The following is a 12,055-nucleotide window of genomic DNA, read 5'->3' as shown; positions in this document are numbered from 1 at the left end:
GGTTTATTCCTTTCCAGTCCCAGCCTCATTACTTGCACGTTTGACCTCAACTTATTACGAATGATGTCATACATATTCGTATAGGTAATTATTATTTCGTTTATTGCAAAAAATGAAGCGTTCGTTGTATGGTATTCTCAAAGAGCGATGCACGCAGATAAAAAAACAAGGTTGTGTCATAAATACACTTCATCATTCCATGTGCCATGGTAATGAGATTGATACAATATGACAACAGTTTGGGCATTTATAGTTGCCTTTTTAGCTATTCACCCCTTTCAAGATGGAAATGGAGGTCTTGCAAAACAATATTATGGTATTTCTAAAGTTATAGACGAATGGTCTAAAACGTAAGTTAAATAAAGTTTAGGGTCAAATAATTGTTGCGTTTCCGTGAAAATGGACAAAAGAGTTCGCACGAAAAAGTTAAATAATACAACTAATTTTTCACATTTTGACAAAAACGCAAAAATTATTTAACTTAACTTTTTTGATGCAACTAGCCCTAATTACAGTACAGATGTAATAGCTATTTATAGAAACAATGTCTACATATAGAGGCATCGGTTTAACTAATATGTTAGGGCATTTAATATGCAAACAGAACATAACCTTGCCTGTAAATATGATTTTTGTAACTACATACTAAACGTTCAAGAGAAAAAGCTTTTTTTATTTGAAATTTATTTATAAACCCTTATGGATTACATTCATTTAACAAAACAATTTTTATTTTTCAAATTTACATTCTATTGTCAATGATAATATTTTGAACATCTTTTGTTAAGGTTGACTGTGTCTTTTGTTGAGTTTTGTCTGGTAGTTTATTGTACAATTTCAGTCCCTGGTTTATTAGTCTCCACTGCCTTTGCCTCGTTTTAGAATATTTTATAATATGATATTTTATTTTATTTTTATAAACATAAACGGCAAATCTGCCTTTTACAAACATTAATAATATTAACATATTTGGCTTAATATATATATTTTTTTTAAACATGGATTACCTTATACCCAAGATTTATAAAAAAAAAATTAAACCAAAAATTATACAAGATTTATACTAAAAAAATTAACCTAAAAATTATACAGCATATTCAATAGAAAGTTTAAATAATAAAACATTCTACAGTAAAACGACAAGAAAATCATAAGTACTGTTTCACACAGCTAGGCAAAGTGAACAAAAAACTGTATACATATATATATTATGAAATGCATGAATAAATAAATATAATTACCATTCACCATCTTTGAAAAAGTTCAAAAGGTTTGTTCTATAGGAACAATACCCTACTCTAAATATATCAGATACGTGGGAATAACTATTGCCGAGTTCATGAAGTCTATTTAATACGGCATTACAAGTATACACTGTCCGTGAATTGTTGCTACAAAACGGTGGCACCTGTCTAGTCATTCTTCCAGGCACCCTGAAGTTGATGAGATATAATAGTTCAGGGCAATCCCATATTGAATTTACAATTTTGAATAAATTTAAAAGGTCTATAATTTTTCTTCTATCGTTAAGTTTTGACAAATTTAATGTTTTTAGTAAAAAATCGTAATTTAAAAATTCATGACTGATTCTAAGTTTAAAATTTATATACCGTAAGAATTTTTTTTGGACTCTTTCAAGAGAATTTTGGTGACAGTTGTAGTAAGGAGTCCATATTGTAGAGTTATACTCTAACTGGCTTCTCACTAATGAAGCATACATCAACTTCAAAGTGCCTATGTTCCTTAGTCACACGTAACATGAAGCCTAACATTTTTAGAGATTTACTAGTTATATTATTTATGTGCCTAATAAAGGACAATTTTTGATCAAAAACGATACCCAGGTCGCGCACGTCAGAAGTTGAGCCTAATTGCATATTACCCATCAAATAATAAAATAAAATTGGGTTTTTTATTCTAAAAAATCTCATTATATTGATATTCTCGTATTGTGTCCATGTTTACTATATTTTGCTGCGCAGCCCAATGCACAGAAAAGGGCAGCACGACCAAGTGCAATAACTGCATCTTGGTCAACAAATTGTATAAAACAAATACTCCAACGAACCATAAAGCTCTGTCATTAGAGTGCCCGGCGCACCAGAGGCAAATAAATAGGTATAAGAACATGGTTGACTATGGCCAGTAAACCATTTAGTATCATTAAAGTTGCTCAGGCTAATCTACAAAGATGCGAATCTGCCACCGTATCGTTTCTCAAAGAGGCGGTTGAACAACATTTTGACATCGCTTTAGTACAGGAACCGTATGTTGGAAGCACCGGTAAAATTAACAAATCTACGTATGGAGGAAAGATTTTCCAAAAAAGAGGCTTAAATTTCCCGGTCAAGGCAGCCATAATAATATTTAACCAGGAATTTTCTAAAAACTGCATTTTACTTGATAAATATAGTAATAACGCCAATATCTTCATTGAAGCAACGGTGGAGTCGCAACCACTAATAATCGGCTCTCTTTACTTTTCACCGAGTGAAGACATTGACTCCAGCCTGAGTAAATTCAACGCAGTAACGGAAGACAAAGGACAATGTAAAATCGTTATCGGTGCCGATGCAAATTCTAAAAGCATTTGGTGGGGGAGCGATAGAACCGACAAAAGAGGCGAGAAAGTCGTTGACTTCATATCGCAAAAACAACTACATATTGTTAATACAGGAAACCTGCCTACTTTTGAAACCATAAGAGGCAGCAAATTATTAAAAAGCGTCATAGACATCACGGTTTGCACCTCCAACATGATCGGCCTAGTCGACAAATGGATGGTTAATAGAGAAATAGCAGCACTGTCAGACCACAATGGAATAACATTCGATTTGTTATTAAAAACTCATTTATTCACTAAAGATAACGCTGATACAACATTTCTGTACAAAACATGCAAAGCAAACTGGGACAAATTCAGCACAACCCTAACAAAGATATTAAAGGAAAAGGGTCTATCCCAAACAGATATCGACTCTAATAACAAACAGAGTGTCCTAAACAGACAAGTCAGCCTTTACACTGACGCAATCTCTGAAACTTGTCGATCGTCAATACCCACTATGAAAACAGCGCCTCTCAAAAAATGTCCATGGTGGACAACGGAATTGACTAAAATGAAAAAAGATGTGACTATAGCTAAACGTAAACTTGTGAACTCAGCCGCTAGCCGGAGAGTAAATGTCACATTACCAGCCTATCTGGAGATTAGACAAAAATATAAAAATCTGATTGCGACAACCAAAACCCAGAGCTGGAAAAATTTCTGTTCGGCACAATCGAAAGAAACCACGTGGTCAACAGTGCAAAGAATTCTCAAATCAACGCAATATCGCCCCCCAGAAACTCTAAAGTTCCAAAATAAACAAACAACCTCAGCGGAGGAGTCGGCCACCGAGCTTCTTAGACATTTCTTTCCCGATGACTCATTGTCACAAGAATCAGCCGAGCAACTTTTGATTAGACAAAACAAAGAAGCAGCGCTTCTAAAAAATAATGATGTACTATTTACCGAACTAGAAATAAGAAAAACACTTTTAGAATTAGATTCCGGAAAAGCACCGGGTCGTGATCACTTCACTGCAGACATTTGCCAGATGGCGTTCAAGCTCCATCCAGAAATTCTTGTCAGCATATATAACGCTTGCCTTAGAGTTGGCTGTTTTCCACTACTGTGGAAAATAGCAAGAATAAAAGTTATACCCAAACCGGGCAAAGAAGACTACGGCAATGTCACTTCTTATAGACCCATTGGACTCTTACCAGTCTTGGGTAAAGTCCTAGAAAAACTTTTAATTAATAGAATATCATGGAAATTCAACAAATATAATAAATTGAGTCCTCGCCAATATGGTTTTACTCGACAAAAGAGTACAGAGGACGCCATGCTTGACGCAGTAACTTGCATCAAGACGGCAACAAGGGAAGGTTATCACGTGTGTGTGATATCCCTTGACATCAAGGGAGCGTTCGACAATGCCTGGTGGCCTCACATCCTCCGGCAACTAGCGCGACTTGACTGCCCCTTGAACATATTTAACATGTTCAAGGACTACCTTTCGGATAGGATGGTAGAAATAAAATACGCAGGAGCCAGCTCAAAGAAAGGCTCCAATAAGGGTTGCATACAGGGATCTGCTTGCGGCCCGGTGCTTTGGAATATCGTCCTAGACGAACTTTTACAAAAAGAATATCACTGCAATGTTCATTTACAAGCATTTGCAGATGATGTACTACTGGTCATAAAGCACAAAGACATTAACGTTCTGGAGAGTATAACTAATGAAACGCTCTCCTCGGTCACTGAATGGGGAGACAAAGTCAAATTGATATTTTCAGAGGAAAAAACTAACGCCCTCTTCATAACTAAGCGCAATAAGGCGCAGGCACCTTGCCTTTTCATGAAGGGAAAAAGAATTAACTTCGTAACAGACTGCAAAATCCTTGGAGTGGTACTAGATGAGAATCTTAATTGGAGTAAACACGTAGATTCAGTAACGAAAAAAGCGACAAAAATCGCAAACAAATTAATATTCATGGCCAAGCCAACATGGGGTCTTAACCCTGAAATATTGCGGTCAATTTACATTGGAGTAGTGGAACCGATGATCACCTATGCTGCGGCGGTGTGGTCGGAAGCGGCAAAAAGGAAAAATATACAGGCGAAACTAAATAGAGTACAGAGATCTATGGGAATAAGAATATGCAAAGCATACCGCACGGCTTCCCTTACATCTGTACAAGCAATAGCTGGACTGATTCCACTGGACTTAAAAGTTAAAGAGCTGGGAGAAATCTATAATACGAAGAAGAATCTCACCATCACTAATAGACCAGATGATCAAAGATACCAGGGAAGGATAGCGTACACGGAACTGCCGCATCCAAGCGAGCAAATAGGTGAAATCACCAGTTACCCAGACTCGTACGCAAGAGTCAAATTCCCCGTCGAAGAAATCGATATATACACGGATGGAAGTAAAACTGAAGGAAAAGTGGGAGCAGCTTTCGCCGTGTTTAATAATGACGGAGAAGTACACAGAAAGAAGCTTCCCATGGCTGACTACTGCTCGGTATTCCAAGCCGAACTCTTCGCCATTATGAAAGCCTTAGACTGGGTCTCTAGCAAGACGAGCAACTGGAAGACTGTCAACTTGTTGTCAGATTCTAGAAGCTCTGTTCAAGCACTTGAAGACGGGGCTCCCGACAATCCGATGGTTTTCTACATCCAAAACTCATCTCGGATCTTAAAGTCCAAAGGCATCGATTGCAAATTTATGTGGATTCGAGGCCATAATGGCCTTGCGGGAAATGAAAGAGCTGATGAACTAGCTAAAAGCGCAGCTCTACACGTAAAAACCGCAAAGCTTTACACTGAATTTCCACTTAGTTACGCCAAAAGAGAATTAAGAAGTCTGACTTTAACAGAATGGGAAGAACGATACCAAAGCAGCACCACTGGTTCTGGAACCAAATACTTTTTAAAGACACTAGAAGAGTGCAAAAACTTCAGAAAATCAAACACGCCAACATTCGAGTCAACCCAAATTCTAACGGGCCATGGAGCCACACTCTCTTATCTTCACAGATTTAAATTGAAAGATAATCCGGCTTGTCCTTGCGACGCACAGACGGAGCAAAACGTAGATCATCTGTTGTTTCACTGCCCCATGTTTGCCATAGATCGATTCTCTTTCGAAAAAGAGTGCAACAGATTAAATGTTCCATTTGAAGATTTTACGCAGGTACTTCAAAACAGGTTACTCTCCGGGATGTTCGTGAACTTTGCTAAAGTAATTATAGATAGAATAAGACCCATGAACAAGTAAAGAGGCTGGCACTCTATACTTGTCATAACAATCTGTGATAATAACAATATTAAAATGTAAACTAATCAAAATTTCTCCACAGATACCTCCCTTTCCTGTTAAGGTTTCTCATGGTTCCCTTAACACTTGGACGAATGTCGGAAAGCGAAACTAGCCCATGAAAACAGAGGTTATAGGTACACAAAACACAAACACGCAAAATGACTCACATAAAAACGAACACAAATAACAAAATACATAACACAAACAAGTATAGTCGCATTCGGGGGCGCCGACACATGTATTTGTGTTAGTGCTTTTGATGTGATCGTAAACTAATTGACAGTACACAAACACTTACACGTAAAATCATACACAAAGCACTAACACTAAAAACAGCACAAATATATCACCTTGATAAATAATAAGCAAGGGAAAAACAATGCAACACAACCAAGAAAAAAAAAAAAAAAAAAAAAAAAAAAAAAAAAAAAAAAAACTATATTTTGTTTCAAGTTGCAGTTCTTCGTCTACAATTACATCAGTGGCTTATTTATGAATAAATTTGAAGGATTCTAGTCGAAAGAGTTCATCATCATCATCATAATTCCCTTTCCGTCCCATTCCCACCTTATGGCGCATAGGGCACTCCATTAATTAACCGATCGCAGCGTGTCTTGATCATCAGTCTTACGCTTCAGGTGCCAGTCCAGGGACTATGAAATATTCTAGTGTAAAAACGCCCTTTTAAATAAATATTTAACGTTAACCGTGTCGGGAATAGAACCCGAGACCTTTTGCATGGTAGGCAAATGAGCTGACAGGAAACGAATGAGTTCAGTTATATTTAATTGTAAAAAATAGTACTAGTCCTAAAGAACATCCTCGAAATATATTTTTAGGCTCACGGTAGAAAGTAGAGCATCAAAAAATCTCACCCCCAGAAGTACAGTGTCGTATGTCTAAACGGACATTCTGCCGGACAGAAAAAACAAACTTTCAAGCATTTATTAATAATTCTCCTAACTTATGACGTCTATTAATAATTAACATTAAAATGCCCAGTATTCATGGTAATATTTGCTCATTTGACATTTAAAACGTGAGAAAAACACTGTAGCATCATAATTATCGCAGTGGTCTTCTCGCTATTTTACCCAATTGTTTTTAAAGAATTCCGAAGTTTAAAAAAAACTTAGAGATACGTCAGTGTTCTCATAAGAAAGCGAAAAAAAACATGTGGTTCAACTGCATTCGTAACTCAAAACAGTCAGATAAAGACATACGACAGTTTACTTTTGGGGGTGCGAAATCAGATTTTGATTTCAGGATATCGCATTATCAGGTAAAAACGTCGCATCGGCGCAAATAGGATTTATTATAGCCAGTATATTTAATTTTGTAATGTTCATCGTGCTATTTCGCTAAGTGATGATACAATGTTCTGAAGGTTATCATTACGTCATAATTTAAACTTTATCTCGCAATTACGTTACCTATTTTTTCTTATAAACGTTGCAATCACGAATTTATTGTTCATAGACCTTTGAAAAAAACATCTAAGTTACTAACGTGTCGGTGATTTCATCGCCAACTTTATAATTGTGCGTGGAAACATCAAGTTATAACCATTTATGTGTCTATTAAGTTAAATATGGTTCTGATAAAGTAACTAAAAATTTTAACCGATATTAAATATGAACAAGAAAACTCCTAAATAATGTAAATTGTGTTCACCGGCCCGGGGATTTTCCACTGAGGACATACGAGTATGAGGAAGTATGAATATTTTCTACCGACCGGTTTCAAAGCGACACAAGCTTCCTTATCACGGTACGGTTAATTATATAGTTGTTTTATATTTATTTTATTACAATCGTATAATGTTTAACTGTCAAATATCCAATAAAAGAAATAAACAATAAGTAAAGGTATATTAATCAATAATGTACATTCACTGTACACATCTCGAGACACGTAAATATCTCTATATAAGAATCTCACTCCGGCACCAACCGGCGTAATTGTAAATCGGCGTAAATCGAACCGGCGCAAAACGACGTTTACCTGTGTATTACGTCCAGTCACTTCTGTATTTTTTAAATTATTCTTTGTGCACAGTGTCAGGTCCCTCCGACGTTGTACGTTGTAGATCGCCGTGGTGAATGTTTTTCTCGCCATTGTGATACCCCGGGAAGTATTAGTGGATTTTCTGTAGGGGTTATCTTCCCTCAGCTGGCGGGTTCCGGTTTTGTGGCGCCGAAGATCGCCATACGCCCTCTCCCTGTCTGCCATGACCCCGATGATAAGGTCAGTGATCACACGGCCACTCTAGGACCCCAGGGAGCCGGACTTAATGGACGTTATCATGCAAGGTGGCGTTTCACGGCATTGTATAGGTACTCGTACATACCTTCCAGCGGGGTATATCACACTGTGGCACTTACAGTCATTCGAGCCCCTTTTATTAATAAATAAAATGTGTATAATTATGTTACTCGCTGCCTAATTTTAGCGATCCAGTTTTAGAACTATTTTGTTTTTATACGTTTTTTCTGTGGAAAAAAATATCGGATATCTACGTTTACATAATTATGTAAATATAATTTCATTTTTTCATTATAGATACTGTCTAAGCCAATTACAACGGTTATATGAATAAACATACATGCAAGAAACTGAACTAAAGAACATAAAACTGTGTAGCGAAGACAAACAAGGGCAATTAAATAATGGTATACAAAATATTCATAAACACGATAAACGTGCAAGACTTCGAGCTAAACCACGCCAATTCATCTTCGTCCCACACTGTTTTAGTGGCGAAGAGATCTACGAAAAGCCGGAAGATTTATCCCAAATAATTCGTTGTGTGCAGAATTGACTAATATACTCGTACATGTTCTGGACATTGGAGCATAAAAACAAAAGTTGCCCTTAGAAGATTTGATAAACAGCAGATTTTGACTTTGAGAACTTGATTGCAACAGAGATAGGACATCACATTGAGTATTTTGAAAATGCGTATAAGGTCCATCAGATTAAGATATTGCTCTCTTTCAAAATATAAATAATTACCCCTTTGCGATCCGAGCAACCATGCCACTTTTCTTAGAAAATGGTAGTGGACAGACTCGATTTGGTCAATATATCGAGTAGCAATAATCAGAAGTGATATATTTAATGGTCATTTTCAAAATTCGAGTAAATTTATATTTTTGCTCATATTTCTAGAAATCTCTAGAGCAATTCTAAGTATGGCTACCAAATAGGTAGCAATAATAAAAAGATTACTAGAAATATGTATTTTTTCTCATTGATTTAATTATGGCTACCAAATAGTAATATACTATTTGGTAGAAATAATAAAGAGATTACTAGAAATATGAGAAAAAATATGAAGGGTAAATTAAATAAATTTACTCGATTTTTGAGTTATCTAAACATCCTAAAAAGTTTTAATCTCTGAAAATTTTATCCTTACAAAATGTAATGAAAAGGTTTAAAGCCTTTGTCTTTACATTCAAAATGAAAATTGACCTATTCAAAGATTTAAGGAAGACGAATTAAAGGTGTTTATATTTTCCCATCATTTCACTTTAAATACAATTTCCTTTACCAGAACAGAAACCCGTCGCCTTATTCGTTTTACTTTGACCGTGTCGTTCTGTCGTTCTTGTCGTTAGTCGTTACGCGAATCGAGGAGAACGTAATTTGTTTTCCTTTAAATTCCACGGAGAATCCAAATGGAATTCCATCAATTGCCAAATTAAATAATTTATTTCGTGAAGCATAGCTTGTAATTTTGTTTTCTTTCGTCTTCGCAAAATATCGCATTCCTGGGATCCTGGGATCCTGGTATAATTAAGATCTTCATTCTTTCGTATTAGTACGTACCTTCGTTTTAGCTACGTACATCATGTTAAAATCCATATAATTATTATTCTTATCAATGCTAGCCATTTCGTTGTCCACAATGGGGACACGTGTTCAAAAAGTATTTTTTTTAAATGATTTCTTCCAGTTTTATCTTTCATTTTCCGACGTCACTGCTTATTGCTTCTTCCAGAATTTGATGCCGGTAAGATTAGAGACAGAAATATGAAACTACAAAGTAGAAAAGTTCAAAAGTTGTTAAGTATTTTATATATCTGAATATTTTGTGTGGTATTAGTAGCATTATTTTGAGTGACAGATTATTCTTTATTTCAGACTTTTCGATCGCTCCGAACAACGAAAAATACATAGTGAGGCCCAATGCGCTTAATTTGTTTATTTTTGTATATCCTTTTATCAGCGCTATGAATTTTAAAGCTTTGTATTTCTGAAATTATTCCGCATGTGTCGTCAGAGGTTCTCTTCTGCTAATTATCTGCTAGTTCTGCCGATGGGTCTATTACGGTAAATAAACCGGATGTCTTTCACAACTCTAATTTTTACCGCACGCAAGAAAACACTTTTTATATCCAATCTCCCGTAGGGCTGATGTTTCTCGTGTTGGATGTAGCCGTAGGTACGTTGGTCATCAGTCAGGTGTAGCCGACTGTTTACCTGCGTATGAACATAATTGAAATATTTCTTAAATGATCTAACTTACTGTTTAGGTGATAAATTTCGCTAAAAAGGGTTTTTTTTGCGAAAATGTCTAATATCATATTTTTTATAATCTAATTAATACTTCGAAAATATGTAGGAACATCAATCGCACTTGTACTTGACAAGCCAAGACACTTTGGGTGATACGCATCGTTTACGGACGATGTTCGCCCGAGAACGAGCGATGCGCTTTCTTCGTTTCTCTTTCATTTACTAGGACTGCAAAAGTTATAAATATTCCTAGATGTGACATGTGACACGGCACCCGAATCAAAACGGTTTTTTTAGAATTAGTAAAATAATAGAGCTAAACAGGTTACCCATCACTGGTACAGTGCAGTGTTTTTTAACCCGTGGGTCGCGACCCCCAGAGTAATCGCGTCCGCGAGCAAGGTAAAAGTAAAAAGTAAGAGCTTTAGGTCCTACACCACATTGAAAATACAAAAATTTCATTTCAACGGCTGTGCCCGTTTATTTTTTGCTAATTTTTAAGACGAAAATAACCAACGTTGGTTCACATAGTAGGGTGTGGCGAATGACACTAATAATTTAAAAGCTTCAGCTGCCAGCTCTGAATATTCTGCCTTTCTCTTCATCTGGATGATTCTGGAATATTATGCGAATTAAATTGCATTTTATCATGCCATCCGTAGAAAAATACGTATTATATATGGTTGCGCCAAATAGTTACATCAGCTATTCCAATAGGGGCTAGGCTGTTCCTTAAATGCCGACATTCACCTGAATGGCTAAGCCATTCGTCGAATGAACGTTTAACCAAAAGGGTGAACGGCGCTTTATTTTATTAAAATTAAATAAATATATTATTTATTTATTTAAAAAAAAAAAAATCATTTGATTTATTTTAACAATAAAATAGCACACTTAATTGTATTGTTGTTCCCGCAAAGCCGGGGATAAGTTGGGTTAAGTTTAATAATAAAAAACAGTTTTTTTTACTCAATTTAACCTAATTATTCCTTAACTTAGTTAAGTAAAATACCAAATTTTATCATTAATCAACTGAATCCAACCTATCCTGACCTAACCCGGTGGCTTTTGGTTTCGTCCGTTTCCAAAGGCTAGCTTTCAACCGGCCAACACGTTGAGTAATGAGTTATGTTAATTCATCCAACGAACGGCCTTGCCATTCAGTTGAATGCTGGCGTTTAATAAACAGCCTAGCCACCCAGTCGAGGGGCTGATTTAACTATTTCAAGAGGTAATCTTCAAAAAATATCATTTCCACTTTTGTTAAAATTGAGTAAATGTGACTTTTAGTTTCTTTTCTGTATTGAAGCAGAACAGCGAGGGAGTTGACCAAATTAGAAATTTAACGTTTTAAAGACTTTAATTTTTGTGCGAAAAAAATGATACTGATACGTTTGAAGCAAAAGCGATGCTCTAAAATAAATATACAAAAATATTCTGAAAAAATAATAAATAATACATAAGTTATAATATACACCACAATAGAAAGAAAATCAAATGCGTCATCGTTGAAATCTCTGACATACGAGATACGAGCAGCATAGTAAAATTAAGGTCTAGCGCTGCTTTTCCAAACGCTCTCGCGGTCGTAGAAAACATTTTTTTAACGCGTATTTAGTATGTAAATATGCGCTAAAAAATCTTTTTCTACTGCCGCG

General features: G+C 35.9%; 1 protein-coding gene across 1 annotated transcript; it reads left to right on the top strand.

The window, feature by feature from the left end:
* Nucleotides 1-3,887: 3,887 nt before the first annotated feature.
* On the top strand, nucleotides 3,888-5,831 carry LOC148271743 (uncharacterized). The gene has a single exon (XM_088240994.1). It carries the CDS (start codon nucleotides 3,888-3,890, stop codon nucleotides 5,829-5,831), a length of 1,944 nt encoding a protein of 647 aa, XP_088097120.1.
* The last annotated feature ends 6,224 nt before the right edge of the window (nucleotides 5,832-12,055 follow it).

Source organism: Micrasema longulum, unplaced genomic scaffold (genome assembly GCF_059751315.1).
Source record: "Micrasema longulum isolate JH-2025_06_02 unplaced genomic scaffold, ASM5975131v1 h1tg002690l, whole genome shotgun sequence".
Lineage (NCBI taxonomy): Eukaryota > Metazoa > Arthropoda > Insecta > Trichoptera > Brachycentridae > Micrasema > Micrasema longulum.
Note: the sequence above shows the minus strand (reverse complement) of the source record. Positions and strands in the feature narration are given on the sequence as shown.

Coding starts and splice junctions, on each gene's coding strand:
- LOC148271743 (XM_088240994.1), top strand. CDS start 3,888: ATGCTTGACGCAGTAACTTGCATCAAGACGGCAACAAGGGAAGGTTAT.